The sequence below is a fragment of the Perognathus longimembris genome, chromosome 12 (genome assembly GCF_023159225.1).
Source record: "Perognathus longimembris pacificus isolate PPM17 chromosome 12, ASM2315922v1, whole genome shotgun sequence".
In the NCBI taxonomy this organism is placed as follows: Eukaryota; Metazoa; Chordata; class Mammalia; order Rodentia; family Heteromyidae; genus Perognathus; species Perognathus longimembris.
The window spans coordinates 38,073,723-38,100,651 of NC_063172.1; the positions used below are offsets into that span (position 1 = coordinate 38,073,723).

General features: G+C 35.6%; 1 protein-coding gene across 1 annotated transcript in view; it reads left to right on the forward strand.

The window, feature by feature from the left end:
* Mmp16 (matrix metallopeptidase 16) overlaps positions 1-26,929 on the forward strand; it is a 240,321-nt gene that overhangs the window by 193,023 nt on the left and 20,369 nt on the right. The window contains exon 7 of the mRNA XM_048359041.1: positions 16,355-16,493. Coding sequence (XP_048214998.1) covers positions 16,355-16,493 — 139 coding nt within the window. The remainder of the gene's footprint in view (positions 1-16,354; positions 16,494-26,929) is intronic.

A 26,929-nucleotide genomic window follows, 5' to 3' on the forward strand; every position in this document is an offset into this window, starting at 1 on the left:
CCAAAGCATAAATGTCTTGGAGATGTGGCTCAAGCAGTAAAGAATAATGAATGAGTGTGAAGACACAAGTTTAAACTCCAGTACCAACAAACAATACGATTATGTAAGTGCAATTATTTTTAATTTTTAAACTTCTGTTTTAAGTTTTATTGTAACCCAGAACCAAGAATGACAAAAATTTAGATATCAAGGAATATTCAGAGTATCAGTCTGAATTACATTATACTTTGAGATGTTATAAATGACCAAGAAGAGCTAAGTGGTATAAGTGCCTACAAAGCACAAGTGGAAATCTAAGTTCATTCACTAGTATCCAATAACAGAAATAATAACTTAAAAATAAATAAGAGAAATGACCAGAAGAAGACCAGCTCTTTTCCAGTTTTGGGAGCCACAGGGTCTCAAAGTCTCATCCTTGGACCTATGGGTCAGGGAACATAGGCGTTACAGGTCCTAAAGAATTAAGTCCACAAACCATAACCATGAAATGCAGGATGATGTGTCAGTCGAAATAGTAACTTAGCAATTTACAGTGAAAGTTATAGTGATCCAGTATAACTTATGCCCAGGAAGATTTCTACATTATAAGCCATATTGTAATCAAATGGCAGTTTTAGTGGTATTAGAACCCAATAGGCCCAAGTTTTATAGTTAACATATAGTTAAAAAGTGTATACAATGACAAGTGTTAAAGTTTCAAATCATACATTCCCCTGGATAGTACTAAAATCATCTGTTACTTTTTAATCCTTATTTTCTAGACAGTGAACACTCTAAATTGACCTTTTTTCAAAACCATTTTTCAATAGTCTGTATGTGTATGTATGTGTATGTCTGTATATATATGTATATATATATATAATGTAACACTTATTTCTGTTATGTTTTTAAGCTAGATTTTCACACATCTCAAGATACCCACCAACACTACAACAGTAGTTATTGCTGTATATGGCCAAACTCATCTTCTGTAGGCTACATTCCATTTAGCTTTAATGGAAGTAAATTATGTGAGTCTAGGATTGAGGGCTCATACCTGTAATCCCACATATGCAACAGGTGGATCAGGGAGATTATAATTCAAAGTCAGCCCAAAAGGAAAGTTATCAAGATCCTATCTCATCAAATAAGCTAGAAATATTGGCACATACCTATAATTTCAAGTATGTGGGAGGATGTGATAGGAGCATCACAGTCTGAGACTGGTCTGTGAAGAAACTTAAGTGCCTCCCTGATAAATAAACTATGACATAAAGAACTAAGGGATGTTATTCACATGACACTACAGGTAGCACACAACTAGCAATCACCACAAAGCCCCAAGTAAAAACCTAGCAGCTTCTAAAAAAAGAAAAGAAAAGAAAAGAAAAACAACAGACGTAAACTTCTCTACATTCTCTTTTTCTAACTTTCTAGTTTCTGTGTTTCAGATTTCAAGTTTGATGAATGTGACTGGCAAAAAAAAAATCAGATTGTGAAAGAAAAAAATGTATTTTTAATTTGAATATGTCAAAAAAGTGTATTTGCACTGTGAATAATGTTAATCTTCACTTCCTGTCCAATGCATTCACTGATTTATTTATGCAATAAAGATTTATAAGGAACATGTCTTTGTGTGGCAGCCTCTTAGGATCTAAAGGTATTACATGAGTTCCACAAAATTCTTCTAAAATAAGGTTTGTGGAAAAGAGGGAGTGAATGAAAAGTCAAACATATTTAAGTACCTGTGACATCAATAAATTCAATGATTTGAATTTGTTGATCCCCAAAATGAAATTACTCTAGGTGAAAAATGCATTTTAGAAACTCAATAAGAAAGTAGAAAAATGTTTTCTCATTTTCAGATTTTTCTAAGACTGGCATACTGAAATCAAGACCCATGTGCCCATGTTCATGACAAAGGTATTTAGTAAAACTGTAATTCTGTATAGATTGTATCACATAATAGCGCAAATCATTAATGTTACTTTAGTATTACCTAGATTTTCTATATCCTTTTATTCTTCAAATTGAGATTTGAAATTAAGTTTGAAAAGTATAAAAATATACACATAGTTGTGCCGGTGTCTTTGGTATGGTCTTGCTTATAATCATTTTAGGTAGATGCCCAAAAGTGGGGCTGCTGGGTCATAGGGGAGCTGTATGTTTAGCCTTTTGAGGAACCTCCATACTGCTTTCCAGAGTGGTTGAACCAGTTTACACTCCCACCAACAGTGTAGTAGGGTTCCCTTTTGGCCACATGCCCTCCAGCACCTGTTATTATTAGTTTTGTTTATTTTTCTTATTTATTGTCAAAGTGATGTACAGAGAGGTTACAGTTTCATACATTAGGCCTTGGGTACATTTCTTGTACTGTTTGTTACCTCCTCCCTCATTCCCTCCTCCCTCCTCCTCTTTACCCTCTCCCCCCATGAGTTGTTCAGTTGGTTTACACCAAACAGTTTTGCAAGTATTGCTTTTAGAGTCGTACATCCTTTTATCCTTTGTCTCTCACTTTTGAGATTCCCTTTCACTTCCATACTTCTAATACCAGTATATACAGTAACCAGTGTACTCAGATGAGATACAGTAATAGTGTGGGTACAACCACAGGAAGAGGATACAAGAGGATCATCAACAACAGAAGCTACACATGGCATGTTGAAAGTGATTACAACAGTGATACAACAGTCGTTTTCATAACATGGAGTTCATTTCACTTAGCATCATCTTATGGGTTCATAAGGGCATAGCTATTAGGCTCTTGTGATCCTCTGCTGTGACTAGCCTAAACCTGTGCTAATTATTCCCTATGAGGGAAACCATAGAGTCCATGTTTCTTTGGGTCTGGCTCACTTCACTTAGTATTTTTTCCAAGTTCTTCCATTTCCTTACTAATGGGGCAATGTCATTCTTTCTGATAGAGGCATAAAAATTCCACTGTGTATATGTACCACATTTTCCTGATCCATTCGTTTACTGAGGGGCATCTGGGTTGGTTCCATATTTTAGCTATGACAAATTGTGCTGCGATGAACTTTGTTGTGTTGGTGGCTTTAGTGTGTTCTTGTTTGTAAAAAAAAAATGTACACATAGTATGGACACATTTTTAGTGTAATCATTATTTCCAAAGTAATATTTTGATTGTTAATTAGCCAAAGAGAATAGAGAAGATGGGCCATATTGTCACCAACTCACACAGTTTACCACAGGGTGGGCTACTGATTCAATTCCCTGAAAAACTGTGGTCTATATATAACCCAAAAGAAAGAAACCAGAGCCAAACGTATGTAACCTTAAAAATTATAGCCAGACACGAGTGGCTCTACCAGACTATTTGGGAGTCTAAGAGTGAGAGGATTGCAATTTGAAACCAACCTGGGCAAAAGAGTTCACTAGACCCCTTCTCATCACATAGCAGGGCTTAGTGGCATTCAGCTGTGTCCCAAGCTACAGGGGAGGCTAAGATTTAGAAGATCTGAGCACCAGGCCAGCCTCAGGGATAAACTCTGTCTCTGGGGCTGTGGCTCAAGTGGTAGAGTGTTAGCCTTGAGCAAAATGAAGCCAAGAAGACAGTGCTCGGGCTGGGGATATGGCCTAGTGGCAAGAGAGCTTGCCTCACATACATAAAGTCCTAGGTTCGATTCCCCAGCACCACATATACAGAAAACGGCCAGAAGGGGCGCTGTGGCTCAAGTGGCAGAGTGCTAGCCTTGAGCAAAAAGAAGCTAGGGACAGTGCTCAGGCCCTGAGTCCAAGGCCCAGGACTGGCAAAAAAAAAAAAAAAGAAGACAGTGCTCAGGCTCTGATTTCAAGCCCCAGGACTGGCCAAAAAAAAAAAACAGCACAATTAAATATAATACAAAATCATACAAAACACTGAAAATGGTTTTGAAAACCTTTCATTGCATTTCAATTGTGATACCAAAGAATGGTACCATAGGGCTGGGGTGTAATTGGTAGAGTACTTGCTTACTAAGTACAGTCCCAGTGCTGCAAAACAAACAAACAAACAAAAAGCCAAAACAAACAAGAAAAACCATCTATGCTGTCTTCTACAGGAAAAAGGATGGGGGGGGGGGGGAAAGCCTGTAAATGTATAGGTTCAGATATAAATATCAGCTAACTACATTTTGTTTTCCATTTGCATTTGCTTCAAATCAACCAGAGACAAAACACTAACAGTGGTTAAATGAAGATTTTATTAGTTCACTGCTCATTCTCTGTATTTGTAGACATTTTCAACATCTGTATTGTTTTGTTTTTTCTCTTGTATTCCCTTCCTGTGGTTTTACTCCTGCTAATACTGTAACTGATCTTAGTACCCTGGATACTGTATATGTGTATTGGAACTAGGGAAAGGAAAGGGAATACCAAAATCGAGAGACAAAGGATAAAAAGACAAACCATTGCAATAGCTATACTTATAAAACCAATTTGTGTAAACCAACAGTACATCTCATGGGAAGGGGGGAAGGGGGAAGGGGGGAGGAGGGCAATGGGGGGGGAATGAGGGAGAAGGTAACAAATAGGATAAGAAATGTACTTGTCTTTATGAAGCTGTAACCACTCTGTACTTCATTTTGACAATAAAGAAGAAGAAAAACTGAAGTATAAAAAAAGAGTTAAAATGTATTGATTAAAAAAATCTGGGATCACATGTGCAATTACCTACATTATGGCAAAATGTCATATAATCTGTACAAATATTTTTGTGATAGCTAAAAACTACTCTAACTAGTAACTGTAAGTCTATTAAGCCTCTGTCTACTAGCCATCTAAATTTGTTAGTGTAAATATGCTACAGCCAACATTTTAGTGCTTTATAAAAGAAATATATTTTACACCTCACAATTAAATTTAATAATGCTCCTTTTGATATATATATATGTATGTATATGTGTGTATGTGTGTGTGGATTAGGAATGTAAAATCACTCATTGTGATAATATACAAGTGTATTATAAATGCATTAAATTCATACTGAATTATTGTTTTTCATGTTTACTGTAGAACATTGTAGTAGGTATTCTGCAGTGTAAAAAACAAAGCCATTCATATCAAATTAACTATATCTTTTCCCAACATTTGGAAAGAAGAAATAAGGATTATAACTTGAAGAAGAAAAAACAAACTGCTAAGGGAGGCTTAATAGATGTATCTGGCAAAGATAATGGCATTCTAGGACACTTTCATTATCTTATCACCACAGCTGACAAACATTAGGGGAAAGTCTGTTTAAAGCAAACATTAGAATATACTTGCTCAAAAAGGCAGTCATGAATGTCTGTAGTGATTTTGCAGGCATGATTTTCAGGACTCATCATTCCAAGCTCCACCAGCAGTAATTCTGGAAAGGGTAAAGCAGAAGCTCTTCTCAACACTTTGGATACTGCCTGTAGTTTTGCAAAATGCTCAGCACACAGAGCCACTGTAGTAGTAGATGAAAATAACATCACAAGTTATTCTTTAGATCACTCCTAAATTCAGTATTATGACATTTTCCTTCATATTTTTAATGCAGCATCTGTTATAGTAACTACTTCAAATTCAGAAAGGCAAAGTACTTACATAAATTAAATAGAAGTTTTTGAGGAAAATGGAGTTAATATACTCATATTTTTATACCTTATGCCAAATATATGCCATGATTTGTATAGTCTTCACATAATAAAAATAGTTTTGATTTAGTTTAATTTATGCCAGTAAATCTGGACAGCAAAAGGATAAGCAACCCCTACTTTATCACTTAGTATTTATTTATGTTAGTTTTTTAAAAATCCCAATTAGAAACACAAATTTATAATCACTGATACACAGTTTAATGTATAATTTACTAAAACAAATGTGCATTTTATCTGCTTTTTATAAATAATATAGAGTAAGAAAGTGTTGTACAAAAATGTAGCTGTGTATTCAATTCGAATTTGAGAAGGATCTGAAAAGGAAGTAGAACATCGATGTGTGCTAACATTGACATATATTGTCTTTCTATCTTTTCCCATGTCCCCTGCACACACACACACACACACACACACACACCACCACCACCACCACCACCAACAACAACAACAACAACAACCACCACCACAACAACAACAACCAAAGCAAAAAATCTCTACATATTAAAAAATATTTAATCAGTACATAGGCTTAGGGAGAGTCCATAACTTCATATAAAAGAACTCTGAACAATAATATTGCAATTCGCTTTTGTATTCCTCCTTTGTGATATGGAAATCATGATGATATTTTCAGGCTTATCTTTTAGTTCATAGGCCATACAATTAACTATTGAAGACCAAACAATAACAACAAAACAAACACCAAAGAAACCCCACCAAAAGTCTCATTCCTTTTATAGTTCTCCAAATTCTGGTTATAAAAACAAACAAAAAAAAATCATCAAGCATGAATATTCAAACCAGAGAAGCAAACAACTGATTTCAAAATGCTCTGCAAAATGCTTTTATTGCTTTCTCTATAAAATTGGAGCTACCATTTAGTGCATACAATGAGCTGGCAAATGGCTGTGTCATTAGCACATCTACCATGAATTACAGTCCTTTATTTTTGACCTGAAGAAAGATGTCTCATTTGCAATAAAACTGTGTTCTCACTGAATAAAAGTTTAGGGCTATTTTTATCTAAGGTACACAGGGCAGTGCATTCAATTTACTTTCTGACTACCTATTCAAAAGTTGTCTCCTCAATCTTTTTCTATCAAGCATAGTGTTTTATTTTCTTTCACAATGCCTCTTGTTCTCTGAAATTCCCTTCTTTATTTGTTTTCATGAGAATATGTACCTCATTTGACTTATCAAGCTATTATACCCTTCAGCCCTGGAACAGTATCTGTGACTATTTGTTGAATGAGCAAAAAGGGACAGACATAGAGATGGTGAGATAAATCAGAGTCTTTTGGTTGGACTGGGATTTAGGGAGAATGGCTGACCAATGTTGCACTAGAGTGACCTCCTGGAAAATCTTTAGGCTCTCTACTGCTTCTATGTGGCTCATACTTACTGGCACACTTAAACTGTAGCATGGAAATAGTCAAATGACCAGTTTTATATTATATGCTATAACTTTTCCCATGGGCCTAATTATCATTTTATTTTTAAAGGTTCATGCCAAGTTTCATCTCCTCCAGGAATTCTTACTTGAAGTTATGGCTTCTATACCCCAAAGATTCACATTGACTTTTCAATGACTCCCTATTTTTTCCAATAAAATCCTATGTGTACTGTAATCCTGGACAGTGTTCCAAGCCATGCCATGGAGGGTGCGGAAGTGAGAGATTGTATAAATTATAGGAAGATTCAAAGGGTGGAGACGTTGTTAGATATGTTTCAGCCTGATCTTCAAGCAGACCCAGTCTTTCTCCCTGGATTCCCCCAGACACAAGAGGAAAGATGTGGAAAATGGACTAGCAAACCACTAATAATAATATACTGAAGAGAAAGAAAGTCATCAACACATTTCTTAAAAGCCCTGAGCAAGTGCAGAGACCAGGAGGAGGGAGAAAGACCTCAGGAGGCTGCCCAAGAAGAAATGAACCACAGGGAAAGAGATTTATTTTTCATTCAAAGGGACACAAAGTTACTTGTCAACAAATTACTGGTTAAAGGCCTATGCTGAATTAGAAATTTGTTCCTAAGAGATAAGTGTAGCATGGCAGAGTATTCCCAAGGAATTATCAAGCAAAAAACCTGGAAGATTCCTAAGTGACTGTGGTATAGAGTTCAGGAGTAGTTGTGGTCATAACAAGAGAGACTAATCCTCATTACCATTACTTAATTGCTTTATGCTAATATGCTCTTGAGAACATTCCTTCTGCTGCCATGGTTATGCTGGGGCTTATTTACTTAAAAACAGTTCAAAAGGTAACTGCTCTGTCTTACACTGCAGGTAAGTCTTTAACAAACAACTTGACAGTGCAGTTCTAAGGCAGTCCTGAGGGAAGTAGCAATACCACAATTGCAAAAAGAAAGCCCTGAGACAGAGTTTATTTTTATCCAGTGAAACAATGGAGTTTTAGCCACTATGTCCTTCTGGCTTAAGGGAAAACATGGGAAAGTTCTATAAAATATAATCAAAGTAAGAAATAAGCAAATAAATTACCTACTCGTTCACCAAAATAGTAGAGGCATCAACAATTATTCTGGTGTGTGCAGTAGCAATCGATAGAAGATGAATGAAATGAAATTAGTGATTAAGACTTGGAGCTATGTGAACATATTGAAGTTGAACATAACAACAGGAGTCATTTAATCCCAAAAGAGATGATAGGTGGCTGAAAGATTGATAAGTGATGAGGAAGTTTGGAAGTCTGTGGTGGTAGAGGATGGAATTGTCTGGGCTTTTAGATGACAACTCGAATAAGAGTTCTAGAATGAGGGAAGGTGGTATGTGTAACAGAAAGAAGATGCAATAATCGAAGAACCATCAGACTGGTTGTGAAAGCATGAGTGGATGTACCTACTTATAGGATGAAGAAATAAAATCTGAAGGACAGAGGATCCCAAGTAGATATGATGATGAACCCAGTAAGAAGATGGAGTAGTAACCAAGGTGAAAATATGATTATATGTGATACAGAACTAGAAATCTAGTCCCTTGACAGGATATCCAATGACATCATCAATAAAACAGAATAACTAAACACAGGCATGCAATGAAAGAGGAAAAGGGGGAGGAAAAACATAAACACCACTTGTGAAACAGAAAGGATCTGCTATCCTCTACAGCTCTGTGCACTGTTTGTTACTTCAACAGCTATAATAATAATTTTTAACGTGTGCCATGAGTTAAGTACTAAATGACAAAATGATGAAACACCTCTAGAATGAGGACACTAAGTGAACAAAATAAAACAGGAAATAAAATTACAAATCAAATTAGGCTCCAAGGGTTAGGAGAAAAAGTGGGATTGGGTAACAAGTTTATCTAGGTGGCAAAATTCCTCCCTGCTTAACTAATAGTCTAATGTTTGAGATACTATATATATATATATATATTTTTTTTTTTTTTTTTTTTTTTTTTTTTTTTTTGGCCAGTCCTGGGCCTTGGACTCAGGGCCTAAGCACTGTCCCTGGCTTCTTCCCGCTCAAGGCTAGCACTCTGCCACTTGCGCCACAGCGCCGCTTCTGGCCGTTTTCTGTATATGTGGTGCTGGGGAATTGAACCTAGGGCCTTGTGTATTCGAGGCAGGCACTCTTGCCACTAGGCTATATCCCCAGCCCTGAGATACTATATATTTTTAAGCAGGGAGGAATATATATATATATACACATATATACATATATGCACACATACAGATTCGCATATATACATATATGTATGTATATACCTATATAAACACATACATCTATACATACACACATATATACATATATAAAACATACATATCTATCTACACATCACTTTTGGCAAGGCTTCAGAGATCTACAACTTCTCCTTTTTATTAATTTTTATTATCATTAAGTAGTCGTGTAAACGAACTGCTAAAGAACCAAGCAGTTTAGGAGTACAATGCAGCTTGACCAGTGTCTCCTTTTAAACATCCTCACCCACTCCTCTTTACCCATCCCTTCCCTTTCTTTTCTTAATAGTGTAATATATATACTGTCTTATTCTCTTGATAGTTACTGTGTGGTTAAAAAGAAGGCTCTAATTGTAATTAGTTTTATATACATCCTAATATGAAGAGATCACTACAAATTTATTCCTGAACAATTAACTGTCGGTCATTGTGTAAAATGCATATTATTTGAATTAACAGAAAAAGATCACTATTTCTAGAAAAATGCTTTTAAAAGAATAAATTTAATTCACTGTAAATGCCTTCTATGCAGTGAAATAATACATAGTCATTTGTTATCAAAACATGTTTCTTTTCTTTCTTTTTCTTTTTTGCTTTTTGTTTTGTTTTTCTTGTATCATTCTGTTTGGTTTTGGTGCTATTGGGCCTCTAGGTCTATTTTCCACTGGCTATTTGTATGATGGAGTCTCTCCCCAGCATGTGTTTGAGCAACAGTCTGGCAATTTTTAGGCTTTCTGCACTGCATTTTTTTTTTTTTCATTTGTGAGGATGTATCTTAGTTTGGGGTAGATTGTTAGAGGACATACTACTGGGTCAAGAAAACAGTGCATATTAAATTCTGTGAGACTTCACCAAGCTGATCTTCACAGGGATTGCACTGTTTACATTCTCATCAAGATTATACAAGAAATCCTATTTCTATATGGCACCACACTAAAAAAATCTGATAAGGAAGACATAGTATCATACAGAGTTTTCAGCTTATATTTCTCCCATAATTGAATTTGTTCATCTTTGTGTTCATTTTGCTTTCATCATGAATTATCTGTACGTTTGTTATTGAGTTTTTATGACTTAAAAAAGTTTCTTAAACACTATCCTAAGTAACCCTTTGTGGGCTGGGAATGTGACTTAGTGGTAGAGTGCTTGCCTAGCAAGCATGAATGAAGCTCTAGGTTTGATTCCTCTGCACCACATAAGCAGAAAAAGCCAGAAATGGTACTGTGGCTTAAGTAGTAGGGTGCTATTCTTTATTTTTTATTATTTTTTTTTTTTGCCTTTTCAAGTTTTTATTTTTATACATTTTTTTGTATTAAAAAGAAAAGCATAATTACCACAAATTACAAAGGACTAAAGCAGGACTAGAATAATGAATGAATCACTTCAGCCTGGAAAGCAGATACTCTCAATAATATTAATGTTAAAATACAAGCTCATTCAAGTATTTTACTTTTTTTTTTTTTGTCCTTTTGAATGTGATGTCCTAGAGCACATGGTAGACAATGCACTATGAGCGTAAGTGGAGCCAGATGAGTTCTCCTCTCCAGGGAGAAACAGGCTGGAAGTTCTTATCTTCTCTGCCATCACCATGGCCAAAGGAGGAGAGGACCGGGGTCTGAGGGAGAACTCGGGGACCCTTCCACACGAGTACTTTGGGGTTTCCTATTCAAGAGTCCCAGATGATCCAGACTACCCAGACTTTGGGCACCACCACCACCACCACCACCACCACCACCACCACCACCACCACCACCACCACCACCACCACCACCACCACCACCACGGGCGGCCTCCTCTCCTCACAGTGCGCTTGCTCCCGGGTTCGGGGGGGCAGCCCAGAGAACCTGCCCCTCGCCAACCCCAGGCACGCAGACCTTCTGCCTGCCGTCCTCCCAAAGGACGCTCTGCGGGGACCAAGCCTGGTGAAGCTCTGGGTTTGATTCCTCTGCACCACATAAACAGAAAAAGCCAGAAATGGTACTGTGGCTTAAGTGGTAGGGTACTATTCTTGAGCCCCCCCCCCCCCCCAATAAAAAAGAAGAAGAGGCACCTCAGGGACAGTGCCCAGGACTGGCAAAGAAAAAAAGAAGAAAGAAAACAACCCTTTGTTATCAGCAAGCATTTTCTTCCTGTCATGGAATTTACTTTGCCAATGGCAACTGCCTTTTTTTGTTAAAAAGAGTATTTTTTTCAGTGAACTATAATACATGAAAACAAAGTAATATTTCATGTAATATAGTTAATATTTAAGAAAACTCAATATTATAGACCGCTTGTTAGTGCAGCATAGGTTATATATCTAATTTGTGGATTTTCTATTCCATTATTCTGATGAGTCAGTATTTTTAATCACCTTTCAATATTCTACTAATATAATTTAAATTTTGAGCCATTTGGAAAAAAATCGTTTTTCACTATAGTATGTTAAAATACTTTCTTCCCATTGTATGTATTTTGTTTTAAATATAAAGTGATGAACCCAAAATAGTTACAAAAATATCCTAAAACAAATGAATATACTAATTATGGCTTTGTCAATATTTTTAATATCAGTGAGTTCACTAATTAGTTACAGATGCAATGGGATATAAGAATCTAGCATATGATATTGACATAACTGCAATGAATATACTTCATGAAAATTCTGAAAATTTCTGATTATTTACTTTTTCTCCATGTATGTAAAGTACATATACATCAGGAAGCCAGCTTAATGGTGGAATATATTAGAGACAATGGCATTTGTTCTACAGCATTCTCTACTCTGATTCCACCTAGTTGGGTGTCAGTTATCTTGCCTACAAATCCTATTCAAGTAGAATGTTTTTCTTGTAGTCTCATGACCCTCACACATCTTTTGATACATTAGGTAAACATCTGGTGCCTTCAAAAGAGCAGTGGCCTGAATGGATAAGTGATTTAGACATCTACCTTTATCTAAAAACTCATTGCTGGCTCCTGTCTAGGAATCATAGTTTTATCCAAGCACAGTTCCCTATTCAACCCCAGGCATCTGTGAATCTGGCTCCCAACAGTTACTCCTCCCTGAAAAGATCCACCTGGGTTGCTCAGATATCTCTTTCTGATTGAGAAGAGGTAGACACAAATTCAGGCCTCCTGAATTTCTTTTTCTGCCTTTTAATTATTCCAATAAATTCTCTCGCCTCTTGTATGGTGTAAAGCAGCAAGACTTTGTCTTTCCTTTGTCATTGTTACGTATATGATTTCCACAAGCTTGTAAAACCAAACAGATTATTGCTTATAGAAAATCTGCATATATTTTCCTAATGTGTCTTCACCACTAATGAGTCCCCTTGATTTGAAAAGAGTCCTGAAAATAGCATCTTCTACTGATAGTCCATCAATCACATCATCACTTCATATTCAGATGGCACGGGACACTTTCTTGGTAGAGCTCTCAGCAGCAGTGCACTGTAACAGCACAAATTGTAAAGGAAATAGAAGAACGATAACCTGAACTCCTTACTTCTAGTTACTGCCTCCTTACATATATTCCATAGTACTTTGAGGATTTATCTCTGTGAACAAAACATTTTTTATGCGTCTCATGTAACATGAAAAGCTAAACTGATATGTAAGTCCTCATAAATGTATAGACCTTAAAAGAATATCCAAGTCTAGGTAGAAATTTCAACTTAATTGTTTTAGCACTTTTTTTTACAAGTCTACTTTGCAGGTGTGCTAATGATGATAATTGCTAATTTATTCAGTCTCCTTTTATCCACTTCTATTACTACTACAGAAAAAAAGAAAGAGGAAGGAGATCAGAAATGTCACATCAAGAGATTGTTTTCAGGGGGCGGGGCGGGGGGGAGTCCTCTTGTGAGGTTGCTTTTCATTCTTTCTCTTCCCCTCCAAAGTCAGAACAGAACTTACATTGTTTGCAAAGTTGGAAACAAATACGTTTTTCCTTTATAGTTCAAAGACTTAAATATCATATCCTCTAGAAACAGAATATGTGCTAGACATACGCTTCTTCAAGTAGAATGTCTTTCTTGTAGTCTCATGACCCTCACAGAGCTTTTCCTTTTTATAAATAAGGAAAACATCTTGTTCATAGACAGGAAGACATGTAGGTTTAATTTTAAAGCTTTGGCTTTTAAAGGATTACTTGCTTTTTACTTTGTTCTTTCCTCAGTTTATTTTCTTTAAAAAAAGTATTTATAAAGTATTTCCTGAGCAAGGCAGTTTTCTCGAACTGGAGATCTATACATGAGCAAAAGATACACCTGTCATTTATAGAGGTTAGATCAGTATGAAGACAGAATTAACAATAATAAAAAAATGGGATAAAATAGTGATAAATGCACCAGAAGAAAATCATGGTTGGAAAGGAGGTGAGGAAAGAGAGCAGATGTGTGTGGGAGAAGTGATGGGCTTCCTTCACTTTTAGATAAGGCTGCTGGAGAAATGTTTCATATGTAAGGAGGGTTTAATGTGTGCAGAGACCTGAATGCCATTTGAAATCTTCTTTCTCTGAGGATTATTCACAGTCCCTTCTTCTGAAATGGCAGTCTCTGGTGGCTGTGGTAGAAGTCTACCTCCTTTTTTGACAGAATGTGTTCTCAATTGATTGTATCGTTGCTTTCTGCTAAACTGACAAGCTGTGGCTAAGGTGCATAAGAGCACAGCCAGATCATCTATAATTTAAGGGACACTGCCAAGGTTCAGTCAAAGGAAAAAAGAGTCAGGGATTCTTTAATGGTGCCACATTACCTTCTGAGGTTTTGCAAATTGAGTGTATTTATCTTGAGGCAGAAGTTTCATTTCTCCACTTATTAGAGGCAAGTTGGAATTGTATTCCTATCTGCTGATGGCAACCTGTGTCTGTACAATTCACCACTGGCCTTGTCTTCATATGTGGAGACAGTGTAGCAATATGAAGGGTTTCTGTAGCAGAAACTGGGAATGAGCTTTGTGTGTCATTGTCCTTTCCATCAATAACCAATAATGTTATTTCTTTATAAAAATCTAGTAGATGCATAATCAACTTACTTTTTTTACTTTACAATGTACGTTTAATTGATTTCATAGATACATTTTATTTGGAGGCTGGCAATATAATAGACCCAGTTGACAACTCTTGTTGTAGCTAGACAATGATGATATTCCTGTGCATGACCCTAATATCATATGCTCATATTCTGTTAGCAGCCACCCCTAATCTTTATGCCCATATACATTTCCCTGGATCAATCTTTTCCTGAAATCACTTTTTAAAATTCATTTAGTTTTATTATTTCACATGAACAAAACCATTTTGTAGTTCAAATTACCCAGTGGCATGAAAGTTATCAAGAAAGGTTAATTACATAAGAAGCTTGAAGGGAGAAGAAAATGCATGGCTGGAATTAGAATATAGCAGCAGTCTGAAGAAGAACAATGAACAAGAGATACACTTTAAACAGAAATTTTTGTAAACAGAAAGTGTAAAATAGTTTTTAATCATAATGTTAATAAATCCACCCAGAAGCTTGGTATTTGGCCAGATTTCTGGAAGTTCTTTAAATTTAGTACAATAATCATGCTATGAATTAGAAATACATTTGTAATTAGCTATGTGATAATTATCTTGGCCAAGGCCACATAATAACTCTGTTAGAGAACAGAGCAAGAATAGGGTATGAACTCAGACCAGTTAAGTTATTCCTTCTCTTCTAAATGACAACTAGAATATGGTAGGACTACTCAAGGCACCTAAGAACAATTTAATATTTATTTGTCTTTATGTTATCTGCAATCCAAGAATCCTCAGTAGGTGTACACATGTATTAGTATATGAATAAATGATAAAGTCCAGGAAGTTCAGTCAGACCAACTTATTGTTAGTAAAAAAACTTGGGGAAACAGCGTAATCACTAATTTATTACTGTCTTATTTCAGAGAAAGTGTCAAGAAATGGGAAAAAGAATTGAAAATATTTTTGTGATGTAGCCCTGTCCATCTAGTACAAATGTTTAACTTCTAAGTGAAATTAATTTGTATAGACTAAAACTTGAAGTGAACTTTGACTTAAAATAAAATCATTCATGCATTGGATAATTATTTTTAAATATGCTTGGTTTTCTCACATTAAAGAACCATGAGTGGTTTTCATTCTGAAATAGATAATAGAAATCACTTAAAACCAATATTATAAGATGTACCATTCTGAGTAGGTTTCAGGGAGTTTATTTTGTTTATTGTTTTCTTTTGTCTGTCAGTACTTATGTAAGAACTCTGGTTCACTACTTCATGAGCATGTTTAAGTGAACAAATCTGATGTTATTCACTAAAAGAAAGAAAGAAACATGGCCTGTTCTGTGACTGAGTTTTGGTTATGAAATTGAATAGCACAGACAAAACAAATAGATTATTTTTTAAAATAGCCTTTTTTTCCTTTAAGATAACCAATATTGAACATCCCAGGACACATTTTGATGATTAAAAATAAAGAGTATTTACCAATACACAGCAAAATGTGAGTGAACTGGGAGGTGTAACTTCACTTTTTAGTCCCCAGCTTCTCAATTATGAAGACTTTGCACATACGGAACAATGCAAGAACTCATGTAATATGCACATGTGGCCATAGTGCCAGCCAGTTCTCTGTTTTTTATTTGTGTTTTCAATCTGGATGCCCAAATAATAAATTAATCATAAGGGAAAAGCTAGCTTATGGGCAGAAACATTTACCTTTTCCAATATCATGCAAAGTGTATCTGTTACTTATCTGAGTGTGAATTTTAATTTCACAAGCACTACTACTAATTACCTACTATGAAAAAGTTGAAAAGGGTCATCTAATTATGTAAAATGGAAAGCTTACTTATTTGTAATTATGTTTGTAATCATGCAACATGATTGAAAATTGGGGTATTTACTGTAAAGGTTTTACCAAGTTTACTACAAAAATTAGTTAGCTCTTTCTCTGACTGTTTTGGTTGTAAGCCATTGAAAATGGTACTAAAATAGCTTCACAATTGTCCAACATTGGGAAAAAAGGCTGGCCAGTGTGTTCACTGAGTGATGAGTTTGCTTGGTTTGCAGGACCAGTGGTTTTGGCGAGTGAGAAACAACAGGGTGATGGATGGATACCCCATGCAAATTACTTATTTCTGGAGAGGCTTACCTCCTAGTATTGATGCAGTATATGAAAATAGTGATGGGAATTTTGTCTTCTTTAAAGGTAAGCATGTTTTCCACATCTTCTCTGTCCTATGTTGGTCAGTTTTTTCCATTGACAACTATCATATATATAGATGAATAAGTAAATTTGGTTCTGATTAGGTAGCAGATGAATTTTATAAAATGAATTTATGTTCAATAGTGATACGTAAAATAAACATATACGATGCATATATCTTTTTAATTTTTACTTTATTACCCAACATATTCAAGTATATATTCAAGTTTTGATGACATACTGTTCTCTAGGAACTTTATATTTAAATTAAAAACATCAAAAAATAAAAGAAATATAATTCAGTTGCAGTGGCTCTTATCTGTGTTATGGCTGCTCAGTAGGCTAAGCCCAGGAGTTGGAGATAAGCCTGGTCAACATAGCAATATCTTGTCTCAGATATATGAAAAATGGAAGAAAGAAAGAAAAGAAATAGTCTTTTCTTTTAAATATTTTCCATAGAGTATTTGGAGTTGCTTTTTTTTCTTTATTGGGTGACATCTCTATCATAATTCATTTCCACATATTATCCTTAAATTTTTACTTCAGTTATTCAGCTTATATAGATACCAGTAAAGCAAGAAATAAATCAAAAGGTCAAGAGAAGCTTATGAACAGAGAAATTTACCTGCTTAAAAGCACATGTAATATGTTGCCAGTTACTTATCTGAGTGGTAAATTTCAATTTCACAAATGCTATTAGTTGCCTATTTTGAAAAAAATATCACCTAATAAAGTCAACTATTCCTCTGTCCTCAAAATTGGACAACAGTAAACCTTGAACATGGGAAAACACAGGGAAGAGATAGACTGAGTTGGAGAATTATTGTGACCTGAAACTGTGAAAAGAATATGACTGGATTTGGCAGTGAAAGCATGAAGGACTGAAATATGAATTTAAGGAAGCAAAGGGAAATTTCCACCAAAATCAGGAATTGTTCTCATGATCAAACTGATATAATTTGATAAGGAAAATGAAAGCACAGGGAAACTCTTGTAATATTTTCAGTGAGGTTCAGACTACCTCCATAAAATGAAAGTGTGTCCTTGGAATTTATTTTGTCTTGGCAGATTATACTTGATAATACAAAAAGGAAGGAAGGAAGGAAGGGAGGGAGGGAGGGAGGGAGGGAGGGAGGGAGGGAGGGAGGGAGGGAGGGAGGGAGGAAGGGAGAGGAAAAGAAAGAAAAAATAAAAGATGGTACAAGCTACATGCCTGTGGCTTATATCTGTAATCCTAGCTACTTAAGAGCCTGTTATCTAAGGATCAAAGTTCAGATGTAGCCCAAGCAGATAATTCCATGAAACTTTTATCTCCATTTAACCACCAAAAAGACTGAAGTAGTATTGTGGCTTAAGGTGGTAGAGTGCTAGCCTTGAGCACAAAAGCTGTGAGTTAATGCCCAGGCCCTGAGTTCAAGCCATGGGACTAGCAACACACACACACACACACACAACACACACACACACACACACAGAACAAAAAGTACAGATTTTTATGACTATGTGAGTTCTGATGTCTCATGATGTTTTTCACACATACTGGTAGCTTGAAATTAGCTAGATGTGAAATACTTGGCCCATGTTTGCTTCCATAAAACAGAAAGAAAGAAAATACCACCTTTTGTTGTTGCTGGTAATATAATTACTATTTTTTTCTTTACTGTTGCTGAATAAGTATATAACTGAAGTGGATGTCTAATCTATCACTGATTAAGGCGAGGATACCACCTAAAGAATTTGAATCTTTGACGTACCCCTTGTGGTTACTGTATATGATTCTGGTACTCTGGATATTGTATATACGCTTATCTGAACTAGGGAAGAGAAAGAAAAATGAAGGAGGGTGTAACAAATATGATAAGAAATGTACTATCTTATTATGTAACTGTACCTTCTCTGTACATCACCTTATCAATAAAATTTAATTTAAAAAAAGAATTTGAATCTTATAAGCATGATATATGGAAGGAGATTTCTTCCCCTATACCCTTCTTTGCTCCCAAGAGTGGAAACAAAGAGAAGAGGAAAAGGCTAACCCCTTGGGCTGTTCCAGGAGGCCTTTTCCCCTGGCAGCATCAGTAGTGCTCTCTGACAGAACTGCCTGAGGGGAAACTGTCACAGCCACAAACAAGTGGTGAAAGAGCTTTATGATGTCTCCCAGGCTCTTCAGTTTTATGCCCTGTGCTTTTCTCCCCTCACTGGTGGAATGGCTGGATTCTTTTCATATGTCATCAGCCAACATAAAAGGCCAGTCCTTTTATGTAAGCAATACTTTCAGATTAACACACAGCATTTTTAAAATGCCTAAAGTTAACTCCAACATTCAATTATAAATTGCATCAGTGGAGATGGATCTTGTTTCTGATTTATTGATACCCTTTCAGTTCCCACATATAGTGTTGGGTACATAGTACATCCTCAGTAAATACTTTCAAAGATGTAGGTGGGAATGCAATCATTAAATTCAATGCATATTCTATAAGATTAAGAAAACTGAGGAAAGTGGTGTGGTTGAGAGGTATGGGGGAGAATGGTAAAGGGGTGAAATTGATCAAGATTCGTTGTCTTTACATACTACATTGTGGATGACAACTACTTTGTACAACTGCTTAAAAATACAAATAAAAAATTTTAAATGTTTTGAATAAAAAGAATGCCATGGAAACTGGAAGGGTCCTCAGGTAGCCGAGGGCCAGCTGTGAGTGAAAAGCTGAATGAGAATAAGCCTAAATTGAAGCTTCAATGTTAACACAAATTTTTTTTAAAAAAGCAATATCATGAAATACTAATTTGACTCCATATGTGTTCCTTATTTTCCTGGTACTAACAGCAACAACTGTGTATCCTGTCAGAAAGTATCTAACTTCTCGCACAGTAGTCTCTTGTGATCCATTGTACTCTTAGGGCAAAATTTGTTCTGTGGATCTGGTGATTTCAAAGACATCCCCCACCCCCACCCTCTGCTTATTACCTTGCTTGATTTACCCCACCTTCAGATTAAAACTCCCAGATGTAATGGCATCTGGTGGGGGGGGGGTGGAATCCCCCATCCCTCCAAGAGTCCACCACTCAGAGACAGTCTCAAGTAAAAAGATGAATTTATTGGGTAAGCTCGGGATGGACCAGTCCCAGTTTTCAGAAAAACATATAACACAGAACAGGGAAGTGGCACAGAGACTTACTTCCAGAGGATTTCCAAGTACCAACAAACCAATTCAGCTCCAATGGAGAGCTGAATTGGGACGCCATGGGGACGACAGACACAGGACTAGAACATGTGGCATGGCGTCCTGGCACCTGAGCTGGCTTGCCCCTAAATAGGGTCAGGTCAGGGGGCAGGGTCACAGGAAGCTCCCAGTTCCAAGCACTTGACAGACAGGTTCAGTAACCTATAGGCTATGTGCTGACCCTGTCTCTTGGGGTTCAGGAACTCCCATTACCTGGGGATGGGTCTTCCCTTCCTATAGGAATCCAGGCAAGCCCACCAAGAATTGGTGTGCAGATTCAGGGGGCATGGGGCACTACTGTTTACAGGGAGAGGGAAACTTCCAGGGCCTCTGAGCAGAGGGGTCTGGGGAGATAGTGGAGATAGAGTTAGCTTCTGACCTCTTTCCCTGGCCAGATCTGACCTCCATATTACACCGAATACGGAGAAGAGACATAAGTTCTCCTGCTCCAAACCAGTTATTCTCCAGAGGGAGCCAATAGCTCTGGTGATGCCACCAAGGTCACTATCACCCTCTGGTCTCTTCATCACCAGTGACAGAAGTGAAAAATAAAGCTCTAGAAACATGGCCTTCTGATAGAAGTCACAGCTTGACTAACCATCCCCACAACAATCACACACAATCACAAGGAAAGCCTCTGCCTAACACTAACTTCTTATGTAATTTATTCCTTCAAAAAGTCCAGATAGTGACCATTTTGTGTTTATCTCCAGATAGCCAACCCCACTCTGCTCTCTGAGTCAGGAGGAGATCTTAGGTCTTTCTCTAGCAGCACAACCCCTTCCCCACCTCTCATGTACTTTTTATCCATAGCTTTACACTAGGACATCTACTTCAGAAAGATATTCTTTCCTCTCTTTCATGCTGTCACAGCCTCAGCATTTTTACCAACATTTCAAAAGTTGATGACCAAAGAATAAACAGTTTAGGTTAAAAAGCCTAAATACAGTCTCTATAACACATCCTTTGTTTCTTTCTTTGTCATTACTCTTATTTCCTTACCATTAAAAGTGTAAAATTATTTGTGTGTCAGGGGCTGTATACTAAATAAGTCAGGCCAAGGTTCAATTTCTTTCTGGTAGACTTCTGTCTTATTAACTTCTTACTTATTGCATGAGTTAAGAATAAAATGAAAGCCTTAGTTTATGTGGCTATGTTTATAGGCCTATGCCAATTTGCCTACACTAGTCATTGTGGATGACCATTGTAGAAGAAACTGTAGTGGATTTAAAGATTGTTTGTGCCTAAATTGCTCCATTCAGTAGCCCTCTGCATCTTCCTTTATCTGATCTTGGTCTTTGCCTTCCTGTCTTCACAGTGTTATTTTTTTTAATGTTATTTTCTCCTGTTTTCTAATAGAATGTAATTGTACCTATACTGAAATTACATTATCCTTTATTATCCCTACTTAATGAAAATCTATGTTCAGATATAAAAGTATTAATTACATACTTGCTGAAAACTTTATATGTTAATGTTGCTTTTATCTTACATAATGACATGAGTATTTTAGTTATAAAGTATATTGTCTTAGTAGTATAAAAATAAGCATATCACCCATGTTAGTTTTCCAACACAGCATCACAGGACAAAGAAATGTGGAGTCAGAGCCCAGACACTAACAGTTAGAACTTCTAAGTCCTAGAGAAAGCATTGGTCAGTAAATGTGTTTCAGGAAACCATAGTAGAGAGTCATGCAGTAGAACTAAGAGTCACACAGAGCAGTACTCATCGAAGGTAGTCTATTGCTACAACATGCATAATGATGAAGTGCTGAACTATAACTTGCTTCAGTAATGAGGGGTATTTGAAAATACCCATTATTCTCATGTTGCCTAACAGATATTCAAAGTAAAACATGAAATAATTATATTAAAAGCCACAGCAATAAAGAAAAACCTCTCTTTACCATATCTTGAAGCTTATTTTGCTTAGCATCATCTTATATGATCATATATACATAGCTATTGAGCTATTGTGTCCCTTTGCTAGGATAATCTTAGACATATGCTAATTATTTAATGTACTATGTGAAGTTATTTCTATTTTCTTTAGTTTATTTCCTGTGGTTTATCCCATTATCATGTACTTGATTTTGGTACCCCGGGTATTGTATATACATTTATCTGAATTAGCGAAAGGAAGATCTCAATTTTTTTAAGTAGGTAGGATTACAGGCCTGAGCCACCTGCTTCCTAAATATTTCTAAGGGATTTTTTTTCAAAATAGTGAGACAAAGGACATAGGGTGAATCAATACATCAAGGGTACTCACAAGACAATATGTTTGAAATGAGCTTTATAACTTGAGGTGGGGAGATAGTGGGAGAAAAATGAGAGAAGACAAGTCTGACAAGAACTGTACTCACTAGCTTATGCATGTAACTGTAACCCCTCTGTACGTCACAATAAAATTAAATTTTAAAATTGAAATAATTAAATCACTACCATGTATCATGGCTAGTATAAAGTTCAAGAGTATTTATAAAAACACAAAAATACTGCCCCCCAACTATAAAATTTATAACATCAAGTCTATTAAGTATTCTTCTGGATATGGTATCTAGTGTTATAAGAAAAGAACTATGAAATAAAATCATCCACATTGCAAAGAAAAAAATCTTTACCTACAAACCAATATGTGTATCCAATATGTATAAACCAATGTATATCTAGATTGTGTTCAAACTAGCTTTACCAATTGATAAGTGAAGTTAGCAAAATTGTAGGAGACAGCGTAATTATAGAAATATCAGATGTTTGTGTGTGTCTGTGTGTATGTGTATTTGTGTGTGTATGTGTGAAGAGCTTAGAAACTCTCAGTTTTTACCCTTTCTAAGCTATTTCTAAGGTAAAATCTTAGTGTGTCTCATTTTCATGAATATTGGTAAAAGATATGGAAATCATCAAAGAATACAGTAGGGCCATACTGGACCACAGCATAGCCATGTTCACAATTTTACTGACCCCCATTTCTGAAGGAGTGATATAAAGAAGACCAGGTAAGCCCTGCGCCTGCAATCAATTTCATTGTACAAACTTTAAGAACTTGAGTTGTGTGTGTGTGTGTACATGCGCGTGCACGCGCATGAACTCAAGGCCTGGATGCTGTCCTGAGCATCTTTTGCTAAAAAGTAGTGTTCTACTATTTGAGCCCCAGCTCCACTTCCAGCTTTATAGACTAATTGGAGATAGAGTCAGATAGACTTTCCTAACTTGGCTGTCTTTAAACCATGATTCTCAGATCTCCTTTTTTTTTTAAGTAGCTAGGATTACAGGTCTGAGCCACCTGCTTCCTAAATATTTCTGAGGAATTTTTTTTTCAATTCTTAACAGTAAGCAGACTTTCCCTTTCTTGTGGAAAAAGACACTCTCTTTATAATATGAGATTATTTGGTGTGGAAATATCTTTAGAAATTTATTCAGAACAAAGGCAATCAGTGCCTCCCTTTTAAGGCATTCTGAAAATCCAGAAATCTCTGGGAAGTTATCTCCTATCAAATAATAGCAAAGAAACTTGAATTGAAAGAATATTTTAAGGCTACGTCATCTAAAAGTACAAAACACTGGGGTATCACACTGCAAAAAAAACTGTATGCACTTATACATTACCAAATTTTACTAAACAAATTTATCTGTAGCTTTATTGTAATCTCAATCAAAGCATTTGCAGGCTTTTATGCAGTAATTGTCAGGCTAATTTTAAAATTCATTTGCAAAATACCTAGTATAACTAAAACTATTTTGAAATTATTTTAATCTTATTTTAAGGCTATGGTTAGTATGACTGTGAGGTCATCAAGATAGAAAATATGCATCAGTGGAGCAGAATAGACAACTCAAACTTACATGCACAAGTAACTTTTGTCTTAGTTTTTTATTTCCTCTGAAAGGTACAGGGGAAATTTAATTAAGAAAAAGTAGACTTTTTCAGTAATTATACCCAGACTATTGTATATCTGTATATAAGAAAACAACCATGATTCAATTTCATGTCTCTGGTTAGACAATACACAATATTATACACAATAATTAACTCAACATGGTTTTAAGCTTAATGATTAATTCTCATTCAGATAACAGTTGGGGAAAGGAACAAGGAATACAAAGAAGCATTAGATAATTTAGGATTATTAAAATGTTTATTATACTGATAATGTTGAGCCTTTGAAAGGCAGGGAAAGAGGAAAAGAGAAGACAGGAGCAATTTGGTTTTAATCTTGTATATGTGAATATTCAGGGTTTCCAGCAACATTTGTTAAATTGGGTATGTTCTCTCCAACGTACAATTAGGGATCCTTTGTCAAATGTCAGGTGAATAGATTCATTTATGGGTCCTCTAATCCATTCCATGGTTCTATGTCTTTTTATATGCCAACACCACAATGTGTTTGTTACTATAGCTCTGTAGTATAATTTGAAATGTGAAATTGTGATGCTTCCAGTATCTCTATGTGGTTGCTGTATTTTTTATTAGGATTTCTTTGCTTATTCAAAATCTTTGTGCTTCCATATGTGTTTTAGGATTTGTAGATGATGCTTAAAAGTATGGACATTTTAATAATTTTTTTAATCTATGAGTATGAATGGGAAGCCTTTCCATGTTATGGTGTCATCTTAAATTTTTTGCAAAGTTTACAATTTTCTTATAGAAATCTTTTGCCCCTTGGGTTACGTTATTCATAGGCATATTTTGAGTCTACTATGAATAGGGTCATTCTATTAATTTCTTTTTCAGCTTGTTCATTATTGGTGTACATAAATATATTTAGATATTGTAACATAATGTATTGCTGAAGGTGTTTATCAGATCTAGGATTTTGGATGGATCCTCAGAGTCCTATAGAATCATATAAACTGAAAATGGATATTTTGACTTCAATCCCAATTTGGCTCTCTTTTATTTTTTTCTCCTACTTTATTGCTCTGGCTAGAAACTCCAGTACTATATTGAATAAGAGGAGGGTAAGTGGAAGCTCTTATTTCATTACTCACTTCAGGGCAAATAATTTTGTTTGTTCCCTATTTAGAATGATATTGGTAGTCAGGAGCCATCTGTTCATACTTATAATACTCAGCACACTGAGATCTGAGTTTAGCAGTTCGGAGCCAGCCCAGACAGGAAAGTCTGTAAAACTTATCCCCAGTAACAGCCAAGAAGCCAGTAGAGTTATTGTGTAAGTGGTAGATTGCCAATTTTGAAATGTAAAAGCTAAGGAATAGTGGCTAGGTTCTCAGTACTAGCACACACCCAAGCACACATATAAAATGATGTTGACCTTTTTGTCTAGTTTCTTCTGAGTTTGTAATCATAAAAGGATATTGAAATTTTGCAAAGGCTTTTTCTGCATCAGTTGAGATGATCATATGATTCTTGTTCTTAATTCTGTTTATGTGCTGCATTTTTATTATCAATATACATATATTGTAGATACAACCACAGGAAGGTGATACAAGAACATCATCAATAGTATCTACCCTATCTCTGTACTCTTATCTGAGTATATTGGAAACCGTCTATACTGGTAATAGAACTAGGAAATTGAAAGGGAATACCAAAATTGAGAGACACAGGGTAAAAAAAGACAACTACAAAAGCAATACTTGCAAAACTGTTTGGTGTAAGTGAACTGAACACCTCATGGGGGGAAAAGGGAAAGGGGGAAGAAGGAGGGGGGAATGAGGGACGATGTAACAAACAGTACAATAAATGTATCCAATGCCTAACGTATGAAACTGTAACCTCTCTGTACATCAGTTTGATAATAAAAATTTGAAAAAAAAATACATATACTAAAATGACATTTCATACCTGAAAGTATAATCTCTAGATGTGTTGTTGATTTCAGCAGGCAAGAATTTTATTGAAATTTTTTTCATCTATGTCAATCAAAGAGATTGGTGTACAGTTGTCTTTTATGTTGTATCCATGACCAATTTGGGAATGAGTACAATGCTCGCTTCACGTAATGACTTGGGTAGTTTAGCTTTTATTTTTATTCCATGGAAAAGTTTCAGGAGTATTGGTCATAGTTTTTCTGTAAAGGTCCTGCAGAATTCAGCAGTGAATCTATTGGGTCCTGGAGATGGGAGATTCTTTTTTAATGCTTTAATCTCATTGCTTGTTACAGATGTATTAAAGTGGCTCGATTTTGATACACCAAGTTTATCTACAAATGCATTCACTTTCGTTTTTGATTTATGAAGTGGCTGAATTAGTTAGAAAGACTTACAATAAAAATTATCATACACTTACCTCCAGCAAGTGAACGTATCATACTCTGTGCTAGTCAGCTCTTCTGCTGTTATTCCCGTTAATCCATAGAAGAGGGTAACATTTTCTAGGAACTTAAAGCAGATGTTTACATTCACAATTATGGGACATGTTCAGACTGAGTGGTTATGAGATAATAATATCAAAAAGTCTGCATTGAAAATTGATCTGGGACAATCTCTTTCAATAAATGAAAATATGTTTTAAAGTAAAGCTGCTGGAGTTGTCAAAAATCAGTAATAGGCTAAATCAAGTTGATGCACAGTTGTCTCAGAATTCTTGTTGCTATCACTTAATAATTTTAAGCAGCTCTTTTTGTTATGTTTGACAACTTCACTTCCAAAGGCAAAAAAATCATTTGTAGAATGGAAACTAAAGTATATGAGGCAGAATAGAGGATAATAAAGTTGGAGAATAAGAGAAGCATACAAAATATGTGCAGCAAAAGGGAAGAATCATCTAAAAATGCATATCTTCAGAAGATGGCAAAGAAAACTATTTCAGAAACAGTTTCTATTATTTTCACTTTTACTTTACTTCAAATGAATATTCATAAACAGGGGATTTATTTATGCTAGTTACAAATTGTGCTCTTGAGATGCTAGGAAAGTCTAATGAAGTTATTTGAGATAAAAATATTTGTTTCTTACATAACACAGTGGATAAGTAAAATAAATTGTCTATTATGTTAGTGGGTTCTTACCTACTTGCTTTATGTTGGAAATAATGGAAAATTATTTCTAGAGTAACATTTGTTTTTCAGTGATGCTAGCACATAAAAATAATTGTAGAACATATGAATTCTTATTTTGTTGAATGAAAATCAATAGAGAATTTTAATTATACCTTTTTATATTGCATACTGAAAGGAACTAAACATTTAAATAAGATGTCCAGATATTTAACCATTAAAAGAGTCCATTGATAGTCCATTGCCTG